Source organism: Primulina huaijiensis, chromosome 17 (genome assembly GCF_012295235.1).
Source record: "Primulina huaijiensis isolate GDHJ02 chromosome 17, ASM1229523v2, whole genome shotgun sequence".
NCBI classification, from domain to species: domain Eukaryota; kingdom Viridiplantae; phylum Streptophyta; class Magnoliopsida; order Lamiales; family Gesneriaceae; genus Primulina; species Primulina huaijiensis.
This window is the reverse complement of record NC_133322.1, coordinates 15,076,412-15,098,614: the sequence shown is the minus strand read 5'-3', so window position 1 is coordinate 15,098,614 and position 22,203 is coordinate 15,076,412. Positions and strand designations below refer to the sequence as shown.

The 22,203-nt window shown below is 35.6% G+C and overlaps 2 protein-coding genes across 2 annotated transcripts; both read left to right on the top strand.

Annotated features, from left to right (window-relative positions):
* The first annotated feature begins 4,168 nt into the window (after positions 1-4,168).
* Positions 4,169-5,080, top strand: LOC140962634 (uncharacterized). Its single transcript, XM_073421581.1, has one exon. The coding sequence runs from the start codon at positions 4,169-4,171 to the stop codon at positions 5,078-5,080; it is 912 nt and encodes a 303-aa protein (XP_073277682.1).
* Positions 5,081-7,420: 2,340 nt separating this feature from the next.
* LOC140962632 (uncharacterized) lies at positions 7,421-7,976 on the top strand. The gene is made up of 2 exons (XM_073421580.1): positions 7,421-7,662; positions 7,754-7,976. The coding sequence occupies exons 1-2, from the start codon at positions 7,421-7,423 to the stop codon at positions 7,974-7,976; spliced, it is 465 nt and encodes a 154-aa protein (XP_073277681.1).
* The last annotated feature ends 14,227 nt before the right edge of the window (positions 7,977-22,203 follow it).

Sequence of the window (22,203 nt, the reverse complement as noted above, 5' to 3'; positions counted from 1 at the left end):
AAATATGGGTGTATTAGACATTTCTCATTTACTCTAGGGCAAGTGGAAAAAAATATTCATTAGTAAAGTGTCCATCGAGTACTTTTGTTATGTATTATGAAATTTTGAAAAATTAGAATAATGTTATATTCATTTGTTTAAATAAATTTGATTTTGATCATTGCACTTGTCAATTGGAATGTTATATTATTATACATTGAGTGTTTAAGTCATTAAACATTGAAAGATTCAATTTGTAATTCAATCCAAAATTTTATTGCTCACGATCGGTAAATAAATAAGAACAATTTAATTTTGAAAAGATCGTATCAATTTTATTGAAGTCTATCTTTGGCTTGGAAATAAAATCAGGGATACATTTTGTTGTTGAACATGGCTACGTTAGATTTGAATTTGATATGACCATACTAATTAAAATTCACTAGATTAACGTACGTAGAACCTTAATCATGAGCGGGTATTGAATTTTGATACTAATTTACAGTTTTTTGAGACATCAATGGACGAGATATGACGTTTATCCAATATCTCGATATTTTTTGGTATTAAAGTGAAATAACAAAGAATATATAATTGCAATATTGAATCCGACATCTAGGTAATATGTATGAGCAAAAACTTGTGTGAAACGGTCTCATGGATCTTATTTTGTGAGACGGATATCTTATTTAGGTCATCCATGAAAAAGTATTACTTTTTATGCTAAGAGTATTACTTTTTATTGTGAATATCGGTAGGGTTTGTGAGAACCCGAATTTCTAGCAGTAGATAGCATTTTGCAGCAGCAATGCAAAAATTTCAGCAGAAGCTAACAATTCCAGCAGCTACTAATATTTCAGAAGCTGGTATTTTTCCTGCAGATAGAATCCAGTAGCATAAGAGTTCAGTAGCGCGAGATTCTAACAGACAGCTACTGATTCTGCTTATGACTTGTAACTAAAGCATTTAACATGGAATAAAGGCTGTTAATGGCACATAAAGGCAGATTATGACCATTAATTGGGAGGCTAACAGTCAAAATTTTTGCCTATAAATAACAATCTCAAATCACTGAATTGGTGTTACACAAATCTTGAGTTATCACTTGAAATTCGAGCAAAAAGAGTGCCTTTTTCGAGCAGTAAAATCCAATAGCGAGAGAAAGCAGATTCCAGACTTCAACCGAAACTTCTGCAAATTTCTGTAAGTGGACTTATGTATAAATATTTTGAAACCAGTTTGATAATTTATGTTTTGAAACAAAGTATATGTATTTTTTATCTCTGATTTTTGAAGCACTGAAAACCTTTTGAACTAATGGTAGTAATATATATTCTAAAACATTCCTGATTATTGAATTATGATTACTTATTACTGATCTCACCCCTTAGAGTAGAGAACATATAGGGGACTGATATCAGTGTAGCCATGAAATTCACAAACGTGCTCCGTGCATGCTTGCTAAATTTTTAAGTTCTGATTTCTGTTCTGAAACATGTTATTCTTGAATATTGATTCCTGTTCTGAAAGTAAGAGTTTCTGTATATTATTTGTATTACTGGTTCTGTTGAAAATGGTTTTGAAAACTGGGATTTATTCCCGCTCCCGCTTATTGAGTGACGACCAAATCACTCACCCACCATACCCATCTCAGATAAGAACAAGAAGAAATGTTAGAAAAAGAAGAGCAGAATCAGTTCTGGGGCTGGTGAAGAAGACTGTTGTTTCTCAGTTCTAATTATATTTTCCGCTGCATCTGTTAAAACATTGTTATGTCTGGTTTTACATTTCCGATGTAAAACATTAGTTATTAAGTTTGTATCAGACAATGAAATATTCAGTATTATGAATAAAAAGACTGGTTTCTGAATTTTGTACTTTTGAGGGTTGTTGTTTTCGAATGTAAATTTGAGAGCAACGCCGGTATCAACCAACCCCGTCCTTGGGGTGTGACATTGAAGTGTTATCAGAGCAAACCAGGTTTCATAATATGGGGAGGAGGAACTAGAAATAAAAAGTTCTGATAGATTTCTGAAAATATGTTTTGATAAGCTAATAGACTTCTGAAAATTAACCACTGTAATAGACTACTAAAACGATAGACTAACTACGTACAGTTGGGAAAATCAGTAAGGGAAACAAATCAGAATGCAATAGAGCTCTGAGTGTTTTAGCAGTATGTCTGAAATGAGAAGGGAAAAAAAAATTCAGTAGAACAAAAAAACAGTAGACAAAAACCAATAGACCAAAAAACAGTAAGCATCAAAACCAGTAGTCTGAACCAGAACCAACAGATGGAAATCAGTAGATCTGAATGCAGAAGACTTGGTCATTAGACCCGGAATGCCCTAGACTGGTCCTAAAAATGCTAGAAAGCAGCAGACTTGATTGCAGTAACATTAGAATTGCAGTAGAAATTTAATTCCAACAAGCGCATGCAGTAGACTTTGCAAATTGTATGGAAATTGAGGTGTTTTTTGCACAAACTTCAAATGACCATAACTTTTGATCCAGGAAGAATTTTGACTATTGTAATATACAGTTGGAAAGCTCTCGACGAGACTCGACGAGAAAAACCTAACCTAGAACCATTCAATTGTTCTAACACCACCGACGAACTCCAAAATCCTTCGTTCTCTCGACGAGAAGNACAATGTCCCCTACCAATGAAACATGGTACTCACATCGCAGATACTAGTCTCAAGCTCGAGCGGCCTATATCCTTCTTAGCGGCGGCTGAATCGACTAGGAACCGTTTAGAATATACAGTATTCCAAATATGAGTTTCATGATACTCATCATATGAGCATCTCATATTCTTTCTACTATTTGTATATTCAAGGGCTTTATCTATGCAACTAGCATGGGTATACAGATAAAGATGTGCCAAAACAATAATTTCAAATATTATTAAAATAAAGATTGCTTATACATAGAGTTTCATTGTGAACACTCGGCCAACACTTGGCTCGACGTGCACCTACTCTAACAGAATATGGCTGACCATAGTAGCTACGTTAAGAGCTTAGAGAAGAAGATAGAGAAGCTCAAGGGACATAATTACTGTTTAGAGCTAGACAAAGATGAATTACAGCGTAGAGCAGAACACTTAAGAGATCATTCAAGAGACTGTTTTAGAGTTAACCGAGTTACGTGATAACTTGGTTGAGAAGATCCAAGTGCTTGAGGATCAAAAGAACCAACTCATGCACCAGCATAATCAGTATTGTGAGCAGACTGATGCTCAGATTCAAGAGTTGCAGAACACTGTTGAAGTTCTTAGTGACCAGAATGCAGTTCTGCATGGTCATATTGAACATCTGGAAATAGTAATAGCCAGCCATGAAGACGAACCCGAGGAGGATCCCGAAGAAGAAGAAGAAGTCGAAGAGGAACCTATGGATTTGGGATTAGAAGAAGTGATAGATTAGACAATCAGTAATAGTTCTTTGTAATAACACTTATTCCATTTACATTTCTGATAGCATTTTCGAAGTTTAGTTGTAATTACACTTTCGTGAGAAATCAGTAAAACTTATTTCTATCCATTTGTTTCATATTTAATTTTTGAGAAATTACTCAATTATAGTGCTTCCTTTGTTTATTCTCTATTCTGCTCAAAACCTTAGAACTTTCATATTTGTAGAAAATGGATGGAAGACCAGTGAGAAACAATCGCAACCCTCATTATGGAAACCGTAATAACTACCGCAACGATGAGGATGCACAACAACCACCACCAACAGTTGGCCTCAATCAGGCGGATTTGATGGCTATAGCCACGATTGTGGCAACCACGCTACAAGGGTTTGTCAACCCTAATGCTAATCAGCCACCGCCACCACCTCCAGCTTAGAATGGGACTAAGCAGCACTATGAGTCTCTCCGAAGAGCAAGAGTCACAAACTTCAATGGAAGCTCCGATCATGAGGTCGGACAGAATTGGATGAAGGAGGTGGAGAATCATCTTCGACTATTTGAGGTTCTACAAGAGATCAAGGTAGATGTGATTACACCTTTTCTTGTGGATAAAGCAGCCAAATGGTGGGAAGGAGTCTCACCAGCTATGTTAGAGACGAGGCCTATCACTTGACAAAGGTTCCGAGAGGCATTTCTGATGCAGTACTTCCCGACAGCAATTCGAGTACAGAAGCTGTCAGAATTTGAAAGCTTGGTTCAACAACCAAACATGACAGTGGTGGAGTATTCATCCAAGTTCCACTCATTGGGAACTTACTCCCCAACCATCATGGGAGACGAGGCCTTGAAGATACATCGCTTCAAGAAGGGATTGAACAGCCACATTCAATCTGCCCTTGCTGTTATCGAGCCCAATAGTTTTGATGAATTGATGGGAGCCGCCATCAGGGCTGAGAATGACATCAAGAGACGTGAAGGTGAGAACAAAATCAAACGTCCTCAGTCAAGCCATTACCAACCAGGCCATCAACTCAAGAAGCCTAGGTTTTCAAGCAATCAATTTACCAGTGCTCCAGCCAAAGGAACCACTTCTTCTCAAGCAACCAAAGAGGGAGTCAAGTGTCAAACTTATGGATTCACTCACACTAGTGAATGCCGTAAGAATTCTGGAGCTTGTTTCCATTGTGGAAAGATGGACCACCGCATTGCTCAATGCCCTTTTCCAGGTCCAAGGAATGGTCCAGCAGGTGGAATAACTCCAAATGAGCCTAAGGAGAACAAGCCAAATTCTCGAGTCTTTGATCTCACTCAAGAAGAGGCTGACAAATCGAATGATGTCGTAGCAGATACCATTCTAATCAATAATATACCTACTTATGTGTTATTTGATTGTGGTGCTACGCATTCATTCTTGTCTAAGAAATTTGCCAAGAAGTTAGGAACTCAGTCTGATAACTTAGAAGAACCATATAGAGTAGCAAATCCTGCAAATCGGATTTTAGAAACTCTCACTATATATCGGGATATTAGTGTTCTCATAGAAAATCAGAATTTCAAGGCAAACCTAATCCAACTAAACATGGTGGAATTCGATATAATTCTTGGAATGGATTGGTTATCCAAGAATCATGCTTTAGTACACTGTCATGGAAAGACGGTAACTATCCAAGCTCCTCACTAAGAGAAACTTTTATTTCATGGTAAGACAAAAGAACAAAAGACTCTTCTTTCTGCTTCTCAAACTTGGAAAGCCATAAAAAGTGGAGAATAAGTTTACCTAGCTATGTTAAGCGAGGTAAAGGAGAAAACCACACTTGCACTAGAAGAGATCCCGGTAGTACAAGAATTTTCGGATGTCTTTCCTGAAGAACTACCTGGCACAATTCCCGACCGCGAAGTGGAATTTGAGATTAATTTAGTACCCAATACTGCACCAATCTCAAAAGCACCGTACCGAATGGCTCCAGCAGAATTGAAAGAACTCAAAGAACAACTTCAAGAATTGTTGGATAAGAAGCAAATCCGTCCAAGCGCATCTCCGTGGGGAGCTCATGTTCTATTTGTAAAGAAAAAATACGGAAGCATAAGATTGTGTATTGATTACAGGGAACTGAATAAGATCACAATCAAAAATAAGCACATGCTTCCAAAGATAGATGACTTGTTTGACCAAATCAAAGGAGCTACAGTCTTTTCTAAGCTCGACTTAAGGTCAGGCTACCACGAACTAAAGGTCAAAACAAAAGATATTCCGAAGACAGCATTCAGAACAAGGTATGGACACTATGAGTTCATGGTAATGCCGTTTGGATTAACAAACGCTCCGACAGCATTCATGGATCTCATGAACAAGGTGTTCAAACTGTTTCTTGACAAGTTTGTTGTGGTATTCATCGACGATATTCTAGTATATTCTTCAAGTGAAGAAGACCACAAAGAACATCTTCGCCTCACCCTCCAGACGCTGAGAGAAAAAGAACTGTACGTCAAGCTCAAGAAATGCGAATTCTTACTAGAGAGCGTCACATTCTTGGGACACATAATATCAGCAGTAAGAGTATTTTTGGACCCTAAGAAGGTAGAAGCAATCATGGATTGGTCGAGACCAAAGAATGTGACAGAAATTCGAAGCTTCTTGGGACTAGCAGCATATTATCAAAAATTTGTTGAAGGATTCTCTTCAATAGCCATACCCCTCACTAAACTCACCCAAAAGAACTCTAAGTTTCAATGGAGTGAAGAATGTGAGCAAAACTTCGAGACTTTGAAGAAGAAACTTGCCTCTACTCCAGTATTGGTATTATCAACTGAAGGAAAATATTCACCATCTACAGAGATGCTTCAAAAGGAGGTTTAGGATGTGTACTCATGCAAGATGGAAGAGTAATTGCATACGCGTCAAGACAACTGAAACTGTATTAGCGAAACTATCTGATGCATGACCTCGAACTAGCTGCAGTGGTGTTCGCATTAAAAATATGGAGACATTATCTTTATGGAGCCAAGTGTGAGATTTTCACTGATCACCAAAGTATCAAATATTTGTTCACTCAAAAAGAACTAAATATGCGATAGAGACGATGGACTGAACTCATGAAAGATTACGACCTGACGATAAGCTATCATCCGGGCAAGGAGAACAAGGTAGCTGACGCTTTGAGTCGGAAGAATATGGGCAAAGTAATCCTAGCGTCACTTTCAGTACAACTATGCCTACGAGAAACGATCAAGATAAGTCAAAATCGAAGACCACACTTTGATGAAACTGAAATAACAAGCTGAAGAAAGAAAATCATCGGATCTCCAGACAGATGACAAGGGAGTTGTGTGGATGAAAGGACGATTGTGTGTACCTGACATTGAAATCTTCGATAGGAAGTCATGTCTGAAGCATACAAGTCAAAATTTTCAGTTCACCCTAGCAGTACAAAAATGTACAAAGATTTGAAGAAAAGTTTCTGATGGAGTGGAATGAAGAAGGATGTTGCAATGTTTGTTTCTAAGTGTCACGTGTGCCAACAAGTCAAAGTAGAGCACCAGAGACCTGGTGGACTTTTTCAACCATTTGAAATTCTGGAATGGAAATGGGAAAATATTTCCATGGATTTTGTATTCGGTTTACCAAAGTCGAGACAAAGTCATGATGGAGTATGAGTAATTGTAGACAGACTCATGAAGTCTGCGCAATTCATACATGTCCGTATGAATTATAATATGGATAAACTGACCACATTATACATTAAATGATATCAAACAATTACATATAGTTCAAGCTAGCATACTATCAGACAAAGATCCTAGATTTACATCTCGTTTTTGAAAGAGCTTTCAACAAGCTATGGGGACAAAAGTTACTCTTAGTACGGCATATCACCCTCAAACTGATGGCCAGACTGGGAGGACAATACAAACTCTTGAGCACATGCTGAGACCATGTGCTCTAGACTTCAGTGGCAATTGGAGTGAACATCTGCCCTTAATCGAGTTCGCGTAGAATAATAGTTATCACAACAGTATTAGAATGGCACCGTACGAAGCTCTGTATGGGCGAAAGTGTCGATCACTACTATATTGGGATGAATTAGGGGAAAAAGCCATCGTTGGACCTAAACTGATACAAAAAACAGTGGATAAAGTTGCTAAGATCAAGGAGAAACTAAAAACTGCACAAGATCGACAGAAAAGCTGCGTTGACCTGAAAAGAAGACTCGTGGAATTTGAAGTTGGAGAAAAAAGCATATGTGAAAGTGTCACCCATGAAAGGTGTAATCCGATTAAATAAGGCTGGAAAACTGAATCCTAGATATGTTGGATCTTTTGAAATTCTAGAGAAAGTGGGAACACTTGCTTATAGATTAGCACTTCCCCCCGATATGTCAAGGATCCATAATGTTTTCCACGTTTCGCAGTTAATAAGATATATTTCCGATCCAAGTCATATTCTTGAAGCTGGACCACTGTTGGTTGGGGGGAATCTAAACGAAGAATTGAAGTATGAAGAAATTTCGATTCGAATTGTGGATAACAAAGACCAAGTACTGAGACGACAAACTATTACATATGTCAAAGTGCAATAGTCCAATCACACTGAAAAAGAAGCTACTTGGGCGTTAGAAGAAAAGATGCGAGAACAATACCCTTATCTATTTGAGGATCATGCATAGCCAAGTTTAAAGGACGAAACTTCTCATAAGGAGGGAGGGATGTGAGAATCTGAATTTCCAGCAGCAGCTATCATTTTGCAGCAGCTAGCAATATTCAGCAGTAATGCAAAAATTTCAGCAGAAGCTAACAATTCCAGCAGCAACTAATATTTCAGAAGCTGGTATTTTTCCAGCAGATAGAATCCAGCAGCAGAAGAGTTCAGTAGTGCGAGATTCCAACAGGCAGCTTCTGATTCTGCTTATGACTTGTAACTGAAGCATTTAACATGGAATTAAGGCTGTTAATGGCACATAAAAGCAGATTATGACCATTAATTGAGAGGCTAACTGTCAGAATTTTTGCCTATAAATAACACCCTGAAATATCTGAATTTGTGTTACACAAATATTGAGTTATCACTTGAAATTCGAGCTAAAAGAGTGCATTTTTCAAGCAGTAAAATCCAGTAGAGAGAGAAAGCAGATTCCAGACTTCAACTGAAACTTCTAGCAAATTACTGTAAATGGGCTTATGTATAAACATCTTGAAACCAGTTTGATAATTTCTGTTTTTGAAGCAAAGTATATTTATTTTTGATCTCTGATTTTTGAAGCACTGAAACCTTGTGAACTAATGGTAGGAATACATATTCTGAAAATTCCTGATTACTGAATTCTGATAACTGATTACTGGCCTCACCCCTTAGAGGAGAGAACATATAGGAGACTGATATCAGTGCAGCCATGAAATTCACAAACGTGCTCAGTGCTTGCTTGCTAAATTTTTAAGTTCTGATTTCTGTTCTGAAACCTGTTATTCTTGAATACTGATTCCTGTTCTGAAAGTAAGAGTTTCTGTATATTATTTGTATTACTGTTTCTGTTGAAAATGGTTTTGAAAACTAGGATTTATTCCCGCCTCCATTTATTGAGTGACGACCAAATCACTCACCCACCAAACCCATCTTAGATAAGAACGAGGAAGAAATGTTAGAAGAAGAGCATAATCAGTTCTGGGGTTTGTGAAGAAGACTGTTGTTTCTCAGTTCTAAATTATATTTTCCGCTGCATCTGTTAAAACATTGTTATGTCTGGTTTTATATTTCCGATGTAAAACATTAGTTATTAAGTTTGTATCAGACAATGAAATATTCAGTATTATGAATAAAAAGACTGGTTTCTAAATTTTGTACTTCTGAGGCTTGTTGTTTTCGAATGTAAATTTGAGAACAACGCCGGTGTCGACCAACCTCGCCTTGGGGTGGTATAGGGTTGACCTGAAGTATTACTTTTAATGCTAAAAGTATTACTTTTTTATTATGAATATCGGTAGGGTCGATCCGTCTCACAGATAAAGATTCGTGAGACTGTTTCACAAGAGACCTACTCATATGTATGATCATGAACTCTCGAGTTCTTGTAAAAAATAGTAAAATATGAGCTCACAAATTTAAATTTTTGTTGAATTAATTATGTGACGTAATCACAAGACATTGTCAAATAGAAGATAAGCACCGGGCAGTTATGAAAATCTAATAGAATCAATATGGCAATGGTACCTTGTTTTAGATTTCTAACTGATCGCTGAGGTGCTATGTTGGATCAATCAATCAGATGATGTAATTATCTATTTTATTTTTCAGTAATTTCAATTAAATTGATAGTGCAATCTTGTTCTTTTAGTAAAGTATAATAAGATTAATAAATTATTTTGATTAATCACGATTTGATTATATCAAATTAATTTATAGAAGGTTAATTTAATTGAGTCCGATCATGTTCCTTTGGTGACTGTAATATAAAATCTGATAAATTATATGAGTTATAATTTATTGAATAAATTAGTTGTATTACGTTATAATTATCTATGATAAATTCAATATAAGATTTTTCTGATAATCTTTTAATTGATGAATAAGAGATAATATCATATATTTGGTTCGGAATTATCTGATCTTTCTAGACTAGTTTTTATAAATTAGTCTGACAGAAAGTTGTGAACAAACACACAAAACCTATTGTCTTCTCTTAGAAATGTAAGAGTGACTCAATACCAGTTGATCAATTTGGTAAACTGCGAGAAATATGTGGCTTCAAGAAGGAGGAGCTATGTTGATGCTCTCATCTTAGATGGGGTTGTGAGAAAAAAAAAAAATTTAGTCGGGTTTGTGAACCATGGTGTCAGATGAACTATGAGTCATCGACGGTTATGATAATTTTTTTATTGGCTTAAAAGATAGTATAATATATTCTTATAATAATTTAAATACATTATTTTCGTAAAATAAGAATGGATACAAAGCAATAACTAGTAGCGAGAACCATAAAAAGTTCTACATTACTTTGAATTTGACCAACAATTTGAACATGAAGCTCCAAAGTCTAATTTATTTAGAAATCCAAATGTGGCCATGACTATTTCCAATTCACATGCCATATTGCTGAAATTTAAACACAATAAAATAATGTTGAGTGGATCTCATGTGAGACCGTCTCACGGATCTTAATCTGTGAGACGGGTCAACCCTACCATATTCACAATAAAAAGTAATACTTTTAGCATAAAAAGTAATAATTTTTCATGGATGACCCAAATGAGAGATCCGTCTCACAAATATGACCCGTGAGACCGTCTCACACAAGTTTGTGCCAATAATGTTTTGTATACGTACGCATCCGTCTGCGTAATCAGTGCTCGCCCTGCTCAAATTAATATTTTTCAGACCTACACTAAAGGACTGGCAGTCATGCCCATATTTGGAAATATGATTTATATAATTCGAACTGAGATGGAAAAAATAGAAGAAAATCTATTTTAATCAATATATATTACGAATTTCGTGGTCTAATCACTATTGTAATTGGTCCCAAAACATGGAATTTGACCCAGAAAAGTCCTCTTTTTACTAAAATGTTTAAAAGCTAAAGGATTTGAGAACATCTAAAGAATCGAAGGTGTAATTAATTTGATGCTCAATCTAAGTTAGTGGTGGGTTCGTAAATTTGAACTAGACTTCCATAAGTTGAATAGTTCTTATATCAACTAGAAATTTTAAAAATGTGATAAATCAGTTTGACCAGTTCCAATTGAATAGTACTGGATATTTAATTTTGTTTGAACCGTTCAAACAATGCACGTATTGAAGATACACACTTTAATAATATATGTATTTATATATATAATTTTGATATGTTGTTATAACTCTGTGCTCATCATTGAGGTGACACTCACTTAGTGAATGTATAATTTTAATATGATTCATCACATCTAATATGCAAATATCACATTGGTGGTGGACTGTTGGATCTTGTTTTCTCGTGCCCAAACACTGCGGAGTTTTAAATATTTTTATTTTAATTTGACAATCAAAATATATTTGCTTTAGGCACTCTTATAGTTTTATAAATAAACATTCATAGGATGATAAAGAATTATACCTTTGGTGAATAATTTCACTTGGCACTAACTAATCCGGGATTGACGGATATAGCTCTTGATGAATTCCCTTCGAACGTTCTTCAGAAACTCCTTTCTTTATTCTGCTAATCAGGTTCACGACTAGATGATTTGTTCCTCTTCTAATTTTCACTAGAAAAATTAGAAGAGATTTTACGTTGGAGATCAAAGTATGAGAGACGGCTCAAACTTTTCTCCGAAGAGAAGTGGCCGAATTTTGGAGAGAGGATAGAAGATGAATTTTTGAAAATCTAGTGTCTTAGAGGCTAGGGTTTTTTTTACCAAAAATTGTGAATGAATTATTTTTAACATTCAGCCTAATACACATATATATAAGCTTAGGGCTCATTAATAAAATTAAATATTTAATGAGCTTAATAAATTAATTATTCTAGTTCAACTAGTTTAATTAATTAATTAATCTTTTAAAGTCCAATTAAGAATCTTAATAATATGTATGTTGGTCTTGTACTCCTACAAGCCCATTATATATATACCGATTATATTTAATTTAAATCACTTATAAATTCAACATTTGAATTTAATATTTAAATTATAAATTCAACTCCTTGAATTTATTACTTCCAAAATTTAATATTTAATAAACCCAACATTTGAGTTTAATAAATCATATTCTCAAATTTTATAAATTCAACTACTTGAATTTATTCTCTCAAAATTTAATTATCATAAATTCAACTCCTTGAATTTACTATATCATAATATAAATTCAACTCATTGAATTTATTCTCTGAACGGAAACAAACGATCCAGTCAGGGATACAGCTAGCCATGGGTTCACAACTCCTTGTGATTCAGGACATAATCCTTTATTAGGGCTTACCCTTATTTGCCACATTCTATGTATCAACAATTTATCATGAGAATGTCAGAAATGATATTTCTGATTAAACTCATCGAATCATGGTAAGAGCGTCTAGTAGCATCGTCCCATGATTCCCTAGGTATCACTGATAGTGCCTGTAAGAACCAATTGATTATGATTAATGTACATTACGGTCCCTTCATCTCATATATCCCGATCGAATCTGCAACCATTGGTTCATCGAAGGTTGTTTAATAATTCGATAACTATGTGACACATATAAATAGTGGCATCGCATGTACTATTGGAGAACTCATTCTCCAACGTACATCTCATATTCTTGCCAGAAATTACACGTACTATTATTTCATCAGATCACATAGGATATCCATACCCGTAGGTGAGCGGTGAATCCACGACTACAATGCACTGGCTCCTATATGTGTCGCAACTGTACCCAACCTCGCCACCTGATGACTCTCCTGGAGCCGGTAAACAAGTCAGCCCTAGCATATAGAGCCTCAGTATTGTCCCGGGTCGTAAGGACTAATGGTGTACAATTATAACAACGGACTTATCCTCTCGATGAATGATAACCACTTGGAAAGTCCGAGGGAGGGTTGTTCGGTATAATCATCATATGACTACCCATCTGCATGTTTGGACATCTCTATGGCCTTACCAAGAAACGCAGTACACAACATCACAGATGCTAGTTTCGAGCTCAAGCGACCTTTATCCATGTTTTAGGCGGCTGAATCGACTAGAAACGAATTTAGAATATGCAGTGTTTGCAAATGAGTTTCAACATCGAATTACGATTCATTTGTATTAAAGCATAATCAAGGACTTTATCTATGATGATCGCATGGGTATACAGATAAAGTGAAACGAAACCATTAAAAGTTAAATTATATTAAAATAAAGATTGTATATTACAACTGAGTCAATAAAAAATGTTTTAGTGGAATATAATGTTTCATGATTGAGTAAACTTGAGTATTTATAGAGGAGAAGTCAACGATTGAGTAAATCTGGGTATTTATAAAAGAGCACTTCTTTTCTTGGGGTTGGGTTTTTACTCCGGTTCCTTTCCCAAGCTGGCTTTTGTCCTGGCTAACTTTCACTCTTAGATCTGTCCTTCTGTACGCGTTCTAAAATGACTCGGGTTCTTCCATCTTTCCGAGTATCGGAGTGGTATCGGGACGTTCTAATCAAGTGGTTTAAAACAATGAAAGCAGAAGTTTAAGACCTTTTTAAGAATTGGCATAAAAAAGGAATTCCAGGCCGGATGATGGGTAGAAGGCAGAATGGACATCTACAGCCCCGGTTCATGAGAAATCAACAACAATGTTCGATGTCATGTCGATAATATCTGATCGTTAAATCAACATTACTCTAACAAGAAAATACTAAAATCAATCTTAATCAAAAGCAAAAATATAATACGCCAAATTATAGGAATATTTTTGCAATTTTTCTATGTATATACGTGTATCTAATTATGTGTATGTATTTATTTTTAATTTTACGTGTGCATGGCATTGGTCAATGTTTTACTACAAACTATGGTCCACCGCCAAGGCCGGCATGAAATATATATGCGGTGGGGTCAAACAATCTACAAGAAGTTAAAAAAAAAAAAAAAAACTAGATGTTCAGAGTTTGATTAAATTATTAGAATCCAAATATTTGAAATTGGATCTGATAACTTATTTTTAATTTTTAAATTTAAGCTTTTTACAAAAATAATACCGATATACGTTTTATATATTATATATATTATTATAAATAAAAGTGCAAAAAATATACAGAAACTCTAGTACTGATATAACGTTGTATATATATATTATGTTATAAATAAAAGTGCAAAAAATGAAGGAAAATTTTTAGACGTGATAAAAAGTCAAAATGCTACGCTAGATCGGGCAATTGACTAATGTGGTAGCTTCACGAATGTCAATCTATACAAATCGAAGTGTATCAATCAATCATTTTTTATATTATCTTTTCAAGAAATATTTTAATATAATAGGCCAAAACATCCACAGATACAATCTAAGTGAAAAATACTCGAGCAATAAAATTTTATTAGTTAATGAAAAATATTTTGACCACGCAAAACTTGAATTATGTTAAAATAAAGTCATGAAAAAAATTAATTTCCCAGTGTGTTTGGTTCTCTAGCTATCCGATTTTCGCTAGACATGGTGGGTCTCGAGGCGAGGTTCTCTTGAGTAGTCTCTACAGCACAATGACAATGAATTCGCTGCTATTCAGACCAGAGATTATCATCATAGACCTAGTCGAAGAACAAGTGGAAATAGCTAATGTCCTATATTTATTTATCTCGGTTGATTTGATGTGTCGTAGAGAATGTGATCAGCTACTACTGCTCCTATTACTAAGAAATAAAATCTAATTATTCTTCGGGAAGGCCTTTAAAAAACCCGGATTATTGCGTTTTTATGTTGAATTTCAAAGAAAAAAGAAATCCACTTCTAACTCAAAACTTGATTAGATAAAGGCTGCTGGTGATACCAGCTAAAAAAAACAAAAAAAGAAGAAACTTCTCAACTTTTCAAACCTGTTTGTGGAATCGAGCTGGATGGCTCGCATTGATCGAGCTTAGTGAAGAAGGAAAATATATCGATGGACTTGTGTACAAGTCACGTGGTATTCTCCCCATTTGTTTTAACCCTGAATCCGATGGAATGACTAAACAAAGAAATTTTTTTTCAATGTTTGGGTCTATTGGCTGGTCGACTTCATTTGAATCTGAACCGAAAAAGGCCCATAACAAATGTGACCGAACCGAGAACCTTATTATATCGGAGTATTTTTTTTTTTACCTTAGGTCAACTATTTATATTAAAAAATGTCTACTCAAGTGTATTTAAATATATAGTTGACCAATGTTATTTTACAAATTTTCTCGATTATATCTGCTCTACCTTGCAACAAGTACTGTTTATATTTGACCTGAACATGGCTTGTTCCCCTATAAATACCATCTATGCTTCACTCCATTTTAAACACGCAAAAGCATATAAGACTAGCACAAATCACCGTAGAAAAGATGGCCAAATACAGATTTGGCTTCACCGCTTTCTTTGCTCTCTTGTTTTGCTTTCTCCTCGTAGCTTCAAACGGTGTGTACTCATTGCTCATATATGTTCTCTATCTTCTCCTCTTCGTTAAAGGGACAAAACTATTCCATACCTAATAATTCTACAAAAAATAGAGTTAGAAAATTTTCCTATTCATTTAGTACATGGNGAATTCGAAGGTGTAGTTTTCGAAATTGCCAAGTCCTGAAGTACAACTCCCGTTGAATTTCGGTCAGACGGTGACCGAAACCTTGCAGTATTTTGCCTAGATTTATGAAGCAAATCCAGCAGCATTTCGACGTATCTTCTGATCACTCGGACTGCACGAAGCCTTCCCCCTTTTTCTTCTTGCCTTAGACGTCGAAATGGAGAGTAGAGGAGAGGAGAGGAATGAATTTTTGTGATGATTTTAGGTGTGGTCTCTTCAACATACAATGGTGTATTTATAGGTGAGATTTTGCCCTTTGAACTTCCTCATGGCCAACCCCTTGCATTCCAAGCAAGTATTAATTGTGTTCATTCATTCATCCATGCACACCAAGAGTCACTTTGGTATATCAAGGGTCATCTCTTTCGTAATAAATTCATCCATGCACACCAAGAGTCACTTTGGTATATCAATGGACATTTCATGCATAATGAATTTGTCTCATCCCTTTGATTGTATTCGAAAATTTCGGATTCTCACATATTGGCTGGTCGACTTCATTTGAATCTGAACCGAAAAAGGCCCATAACAAATGTGACCGAACCGAGAACCTTATTATATTAGAGTTTTTTTTTTTTTTTTTACCTTGATCAACTATTTATATTAAAAAATATCTCCTCAGATGTATTTAAATAAATAGTTGACCAACGTTATTTTACAATTTTTTTCTATTATAGGGATCTGCTCTACCTTGCAACAAGTACTGTTTATATTTGACCTGAACATGGCTTGTTCGCCTATAAATACCATCTATGCTTCACTCCATTTTAAACACGCAAAAGCAGATAACACTAGCACAAATCAGCGTAGAAAAGATGGCCAAATACAGATTTGGCTTCACCGCTTTCTTTGCTCTCTTGTTTTGCTTTCTCCTCGTAGCTTCAAACGGTGTGTACTCATTACTTATATATGTTCTCTATCTTCTCCTCTTCTTTACGGGGACAAAACTATTCCAAACATAATAATTCTACAAAAATAGAGTTAGAAAATTTTCCTATTCATTTAGTACATAGAATTCATATTCTTGTAGCGATATACGGCATGCATGTTCGAAATATAGTTCGAATATAATATATATATATGTATATGTTCTTGTTAAACGCAATATATTAGGTCTGTTTTATAATTGGGTCACGCATTAATGTCTGTATATATTCTTGAAACAGAGATGAAAAGGGCGGAGGCGGTCAGACTGTGCGCGAGGTTGAGCCAAACATGGACTGGAATTTGTATCCGAACGCAGAATTGCAACAGGCAATGCAGGATCTGGGAAAGGGCTCGGAATGGAGCTTGCCACAGAAGGGGCTTTGGCTTCGCTTGCTTTTGCTACTTTAATTGCTGATGAATTGAACCAGAATCAAGTGATGCGCTTTCTTATATAAGTTGATGTTTCATAAGTAATAAAGTCTAGCTAGCTTGTGTTTGCTAGCAAGACATGGTTCATTTGCCACCTTGAACCATGCTACGTTGTGTGCACATGGTCGACTTATTGTTGTGTTGTTATTGTCGTTGTTGTTGTTGTCGGTTTGGACGATCTAGAAATATATATATTGAAAATTACAATAAGAAATATGTGTATATATGTGTGAGTGACACTTCTTATTATTTCTAACAACTTGTTAAGGTCAAGTGGTCAACCATGACGGGGGATGTTTGGAGAAATCTCCTTGGGAGACCAACGACGCTGCGTGCCAGTTTTTTCATTTTCCCAAATATTTTTTTAATTTAAATAAAAATATAAATAAATAGATCGTGAAACCCAAAAATATTTGAGAAGAAGAATATTTGATTATGAGACGTACGTGAAATATTTAAGAAGAAAAATATTTGATTTATGATATACTAGGTATCGTCACCTCAATTTTTGAGGTATTTGCCCAAGTTTGCAGCTAATGTAAAACAATCAGCATAGTAACTATCTTTAAAAATATTGATATGAGAAATAGATATAGATCACCCAATATGATTTCATACACATAGAAGGAGATTTTCCCAACAAGAACAATTTTTGTGCCAAAAACTATCACCAAGAACAATACAGTTTTGGCTTCATATCAATCACACATAATCAGCACTTAGTAATAATTTCAAAACCAGAGTATTATCACAAACGTAGAACAGTAACAGAAAAATAAAACAAAACCAGCATCACAAACCCATAGCAATCAATCAAGCAAATAAACACATTCCGAAAACTCCAACAAAATAAGTAGAAAGCACAACTTCAATCCCCAGCCAATCACAGCCCATTCAACAACACCAAACCTCACAAACTATTGCGTCGATCCAAAAAACCACAACCATCACGTCGATTGCGAAAAAACATTTCTTCCTCTACGTTCTTCTGTGATTTTTCCTTTCAAAAATTTTTTTTGCTATATTATTTTAAAGAGAGAGAAATGTAATAGTAGCCTTACATAGAATGTTCTGCAATCAAAAGAGCAAACAATATTAAATTCATTTAACGATGAAACTGGATAGTTTTACATATGATATATAAGGTTCTTTTTAGGACCTATTCCCTAACTATGGAAAATACAATGAATATTTTATATGGTTGTGCAAAGATGATCTTCGAAAAAAAAAATACAAAAACACAAAAGAGAAGGTTGTTCAACAATCCAAAAACACCACCACCTCATAAATTTTCAAAAAGCATAAAATTTTTGCATCTAAATTCGAATAGTATCCCAATATACTTTAATAATCAAAATCCCATTTGAAATTCAGCCTGATGGTCAATTCTGATCTTGTCATAGAGCTTTAATTCAACTCAATATCACAGAAAAATTATTCTAGTTCATCAAGTTTCAATATCTTTTGTTGAAATAAATATCAACACATAACACAAAAAGCAGAGGAGCTGATAAAGTAGTAAAGCTTTCAGGTTAATCGGAATTATAAATAGCTCAGCTCCAAGAAATAGATTCAAAAATTGAAAAGAGACCTAAAAAAATATTGCAAAAACCCCATAGATATTGTGGGGACCCGGACGCTAATCATCTTCTTAATCGTCATTGGGATAATTGGATCAATGTAATTAATCTGGGTTTACATTTTTTTTTTATATATAGTGCGGAACGTAATGGAATTCAATCTAATATACATATCCATATAAAAGTACAGGTCTTGTACAACAAACATCAAACTCAAACTNGAGTTGAATTTATAATTTAAATAATAAATTCAAATGTTGAATTTATAATGTATTTAATTTATTAAGCTCAAAAGTTGAGTTTATTAATTAATAAATTAAATAAGGTGGGTATGTTTAATGGGCTTGTAAGAGTACAAGTCCATCATAATAAATAATTAAAGTTTTAATAGGCTTTGATTAAATTAATTAAACTAGTTGGACTAGCCCAATTAATTAAATCAAGCCCATTAATGTTAATTATGTCATTAGGCTATTATTTAATTATAAATAACACATGTTTAGAAAAAAAACCCTAGCCTCCACCACATGATTTACGAGACTTTCACTTCCAAAGAGAAAAAAAAATTGGCCACTATTTTTGAAGGAAAATTTGAGCCATCTCTCAATTATTTTCTCTTCTACGCAAAATATCTTCCATATTTTCTAGTGCAAATTGGAAGAGGAACACACTATCTAGTCGTGGACTTGATAGGAGGATTTCTTGAAGAAAGTTCGTAGGGAATCAACAAGAGCTAATCCGTTTATACCGGATTAGTTGGAGTCCAGTGATTTAATTCACAAAGATATAATTTTTAAACATCCTATGCATGTTTAATTCTTGAAAACCATACGAGTGTCCAAAAGAATTATTTTGTTTTCAAAATAAAATAAAAATTTTAAACTTCCACTGCGTTTGGGCACGTAGAAAACCGAGATCCAACATATTTGTCATAATATACTTTGTTTGGTCGGAACAAAGCAAAATCTGCCTTCTCAGGACTGTATCCAAAGTACGGGTATGGGTTTACCATGAAAGGAGACTTCGATTCACGGAGGAACTGGAGCATTGGAGCGAGTAGCCCGACGTCCCAGCCTGGTCGGAACCTGCCCAGGCTCGAGGGTTCGGATCGTTTGAGGATTCCGAGAGAATGAGCTGTCTTCACCGTGATGTCTTTGATCCCAGAGAAGAGAAGAGCTCTGTGGACGCTTCTCATGGCCGTTACAAGGTTGTCGATAAGGTTATGTGGGCCCCTGTGGAGGATTTTGTTGCCAACGAGGATGTAGTTGATCTTCGTCCGCTGGTAGAGAATGGCTTGATGTTTTCAGCCATCTAGCGGCGGGCGTAGCAGACGTTGGTTAGACTGGGGATCTCGCCGTTAGGCACGGTGACGACGAAGAGTATCCTCGTGTCGGCGAAGGCCTGTAGGATGTCTGGGTTGACATCAAAGAATGTAATACAGTCGATGGTCGTCTTGTCTTTGAGTAACGCGGCGACTTGAGCAGGCGGAGGGAGGTTGTCCCCGAGGGTGCCGTAGTCAACGCCTATGCAGTCCACGGCGGTGATATGGAGGACGGTGACGAAGACAGCAGCGGCGGAAGGTTGTAGAGAATGACGAAGGAAAAGAGAGAACCGGTTAACCTTCCCTTGGCAGCACACACTCTTTTTTTGTTGGAGGGCCCAGAACACCACACGTGTATTTTTGGTGACCGGACACAGTACCAAAACAGGCCCATTTTAACTTTTTTGTGCTTTCATATATGTAGATATCAATGAGCCCACCAATATTTCGGAGAAATATCTTGACTATGAGCAGGTCTTTTGTCAGACGGTCTCACGAATCTTTATCTATGAGACGGGTCAACCCTACCGATATTCACAATAAAAAGTAATACTTTTTCATGGATGACCCAAATAAGAGATCCGCCTCACAAAATAAGACTTGTGAGACCGTCTCATACAAGTTTTTACCATTGACTATAGTGGTACCCCAAAATAATTTTCCAAAAGCACTGTTCCAAACATTTGTAATTATTATAATAATGTATAATTAAATAAAAAAATTATTACAAAGGCAAATTAGTAGTTCGTTTTTATATTCATACTGCGGGCATAACATCAAATCAAATTAGCCTAACAAATATTGCTGGAACGTCATATGGTAGGGTAGCCGACTCGATCTATATGTATGGCCACTATAAAATTATAGATATATTGATATGGGAAGAAATGTTGTTAAGCCCAAGCCCAAGCCCAAGCCCAGAAGAGAGACATAAGCCCAAAAAGAAGGCCCAAACTCTTGTCTCACGTTAAGTGGAAGAGCCGAGATAGGAGAAATAGGATAAATAGAGAGAGGATGTTAAGAAGTGGACATTCATGATTATTCAAGAAGGAGAATGTAAATTTCGGATTCCTATCTTGGCCAATAACTCTCGAAACCTTTCTGGAAGAAGAGATTTTGTGAAAATGTCTGGCAAGTTGCAAATGAGGGGCAACATAGAAGATTTTGATGATTCCAGCTTGTATACTTTCACACGCTACATGACAATCAATCTCGATACATATTTTTTGTTCTTGAAAAACTGGATTTGAACCAATATGTATGGCTGACTAACTGGATTTCACTAAACAAAGCCACTGGACTAGCAATATCAATGTGCAAATCATTGAACAAAGGCAACATCCAAACTACTTCACATGTGCCATTTGCCATGGATCTATACTCAGATTCAGCTGAAGATTTGGACAATGTATGTTGCTTCTTTGATTTCTAGGATATGAGATAATTACCAAGAAGCACACAAAAACCAGAAACTGATCGATGAGTGTCTAGACAAGCTGCCCAATCTGAACCCTTGAAAAAGATTATCTTAATATCAGAGGTGGAATCATATAATAACCCTGACTTTCTGAATCTTTAACATATTTAAGCACCAAGTACACAGGTTCCAAGTGATTATCTCGTGAGGCTTACACAAATTGAGTGTGTTTGTTAACTGAATAAGCTAAGCCAGGACGAGTGACAATGAAATAAAGAAGTTTACCCACTAACTTGTGATACAAAGATGAATGAGGAAGCAACTCTCCATCATCATGTGAGTTTGAGATTGACATCCATAGATGTTGTTCGTGGCTTAAAACCAATAAGACCAGTTTTAGTGAGTAATTGCAAAGCATAATGGCATTGGTATATATAGATTCCACGCTTTGATCACACAACCTCAATATGAAGGAAATATTTTAAATCACCCAAGTCCTTCAACTTGAATTGATAATTAAGAAAATTCTTCAAGCCTTAGCTTTTGCCTCATCATTTATGGTTGTAACCACATCATCTACATAGACCAATATTGCTATACACACACCATTACGAACTTGTGTTAACAAATAGTTGTCTGCATATGATTGGACAAACCCAAAAAGCAAAATTGAAGAAACTTTTGTATACCATCGTCGTGATGCTTGTGTGAGGCCATATAACAACTTATGTAACATGAAAACAATTTATGGTACAGACTCCCTTTTGAACTTATATCCAGGAGGTAAGGACATATAGACTTTTTCATAAAGGTCTGTTGGGTTACCATTTTCTCGCATCCAAGGCGCAACAGAAGTTTTAAAATTTTGTTTCGTCGTTCAAAATAG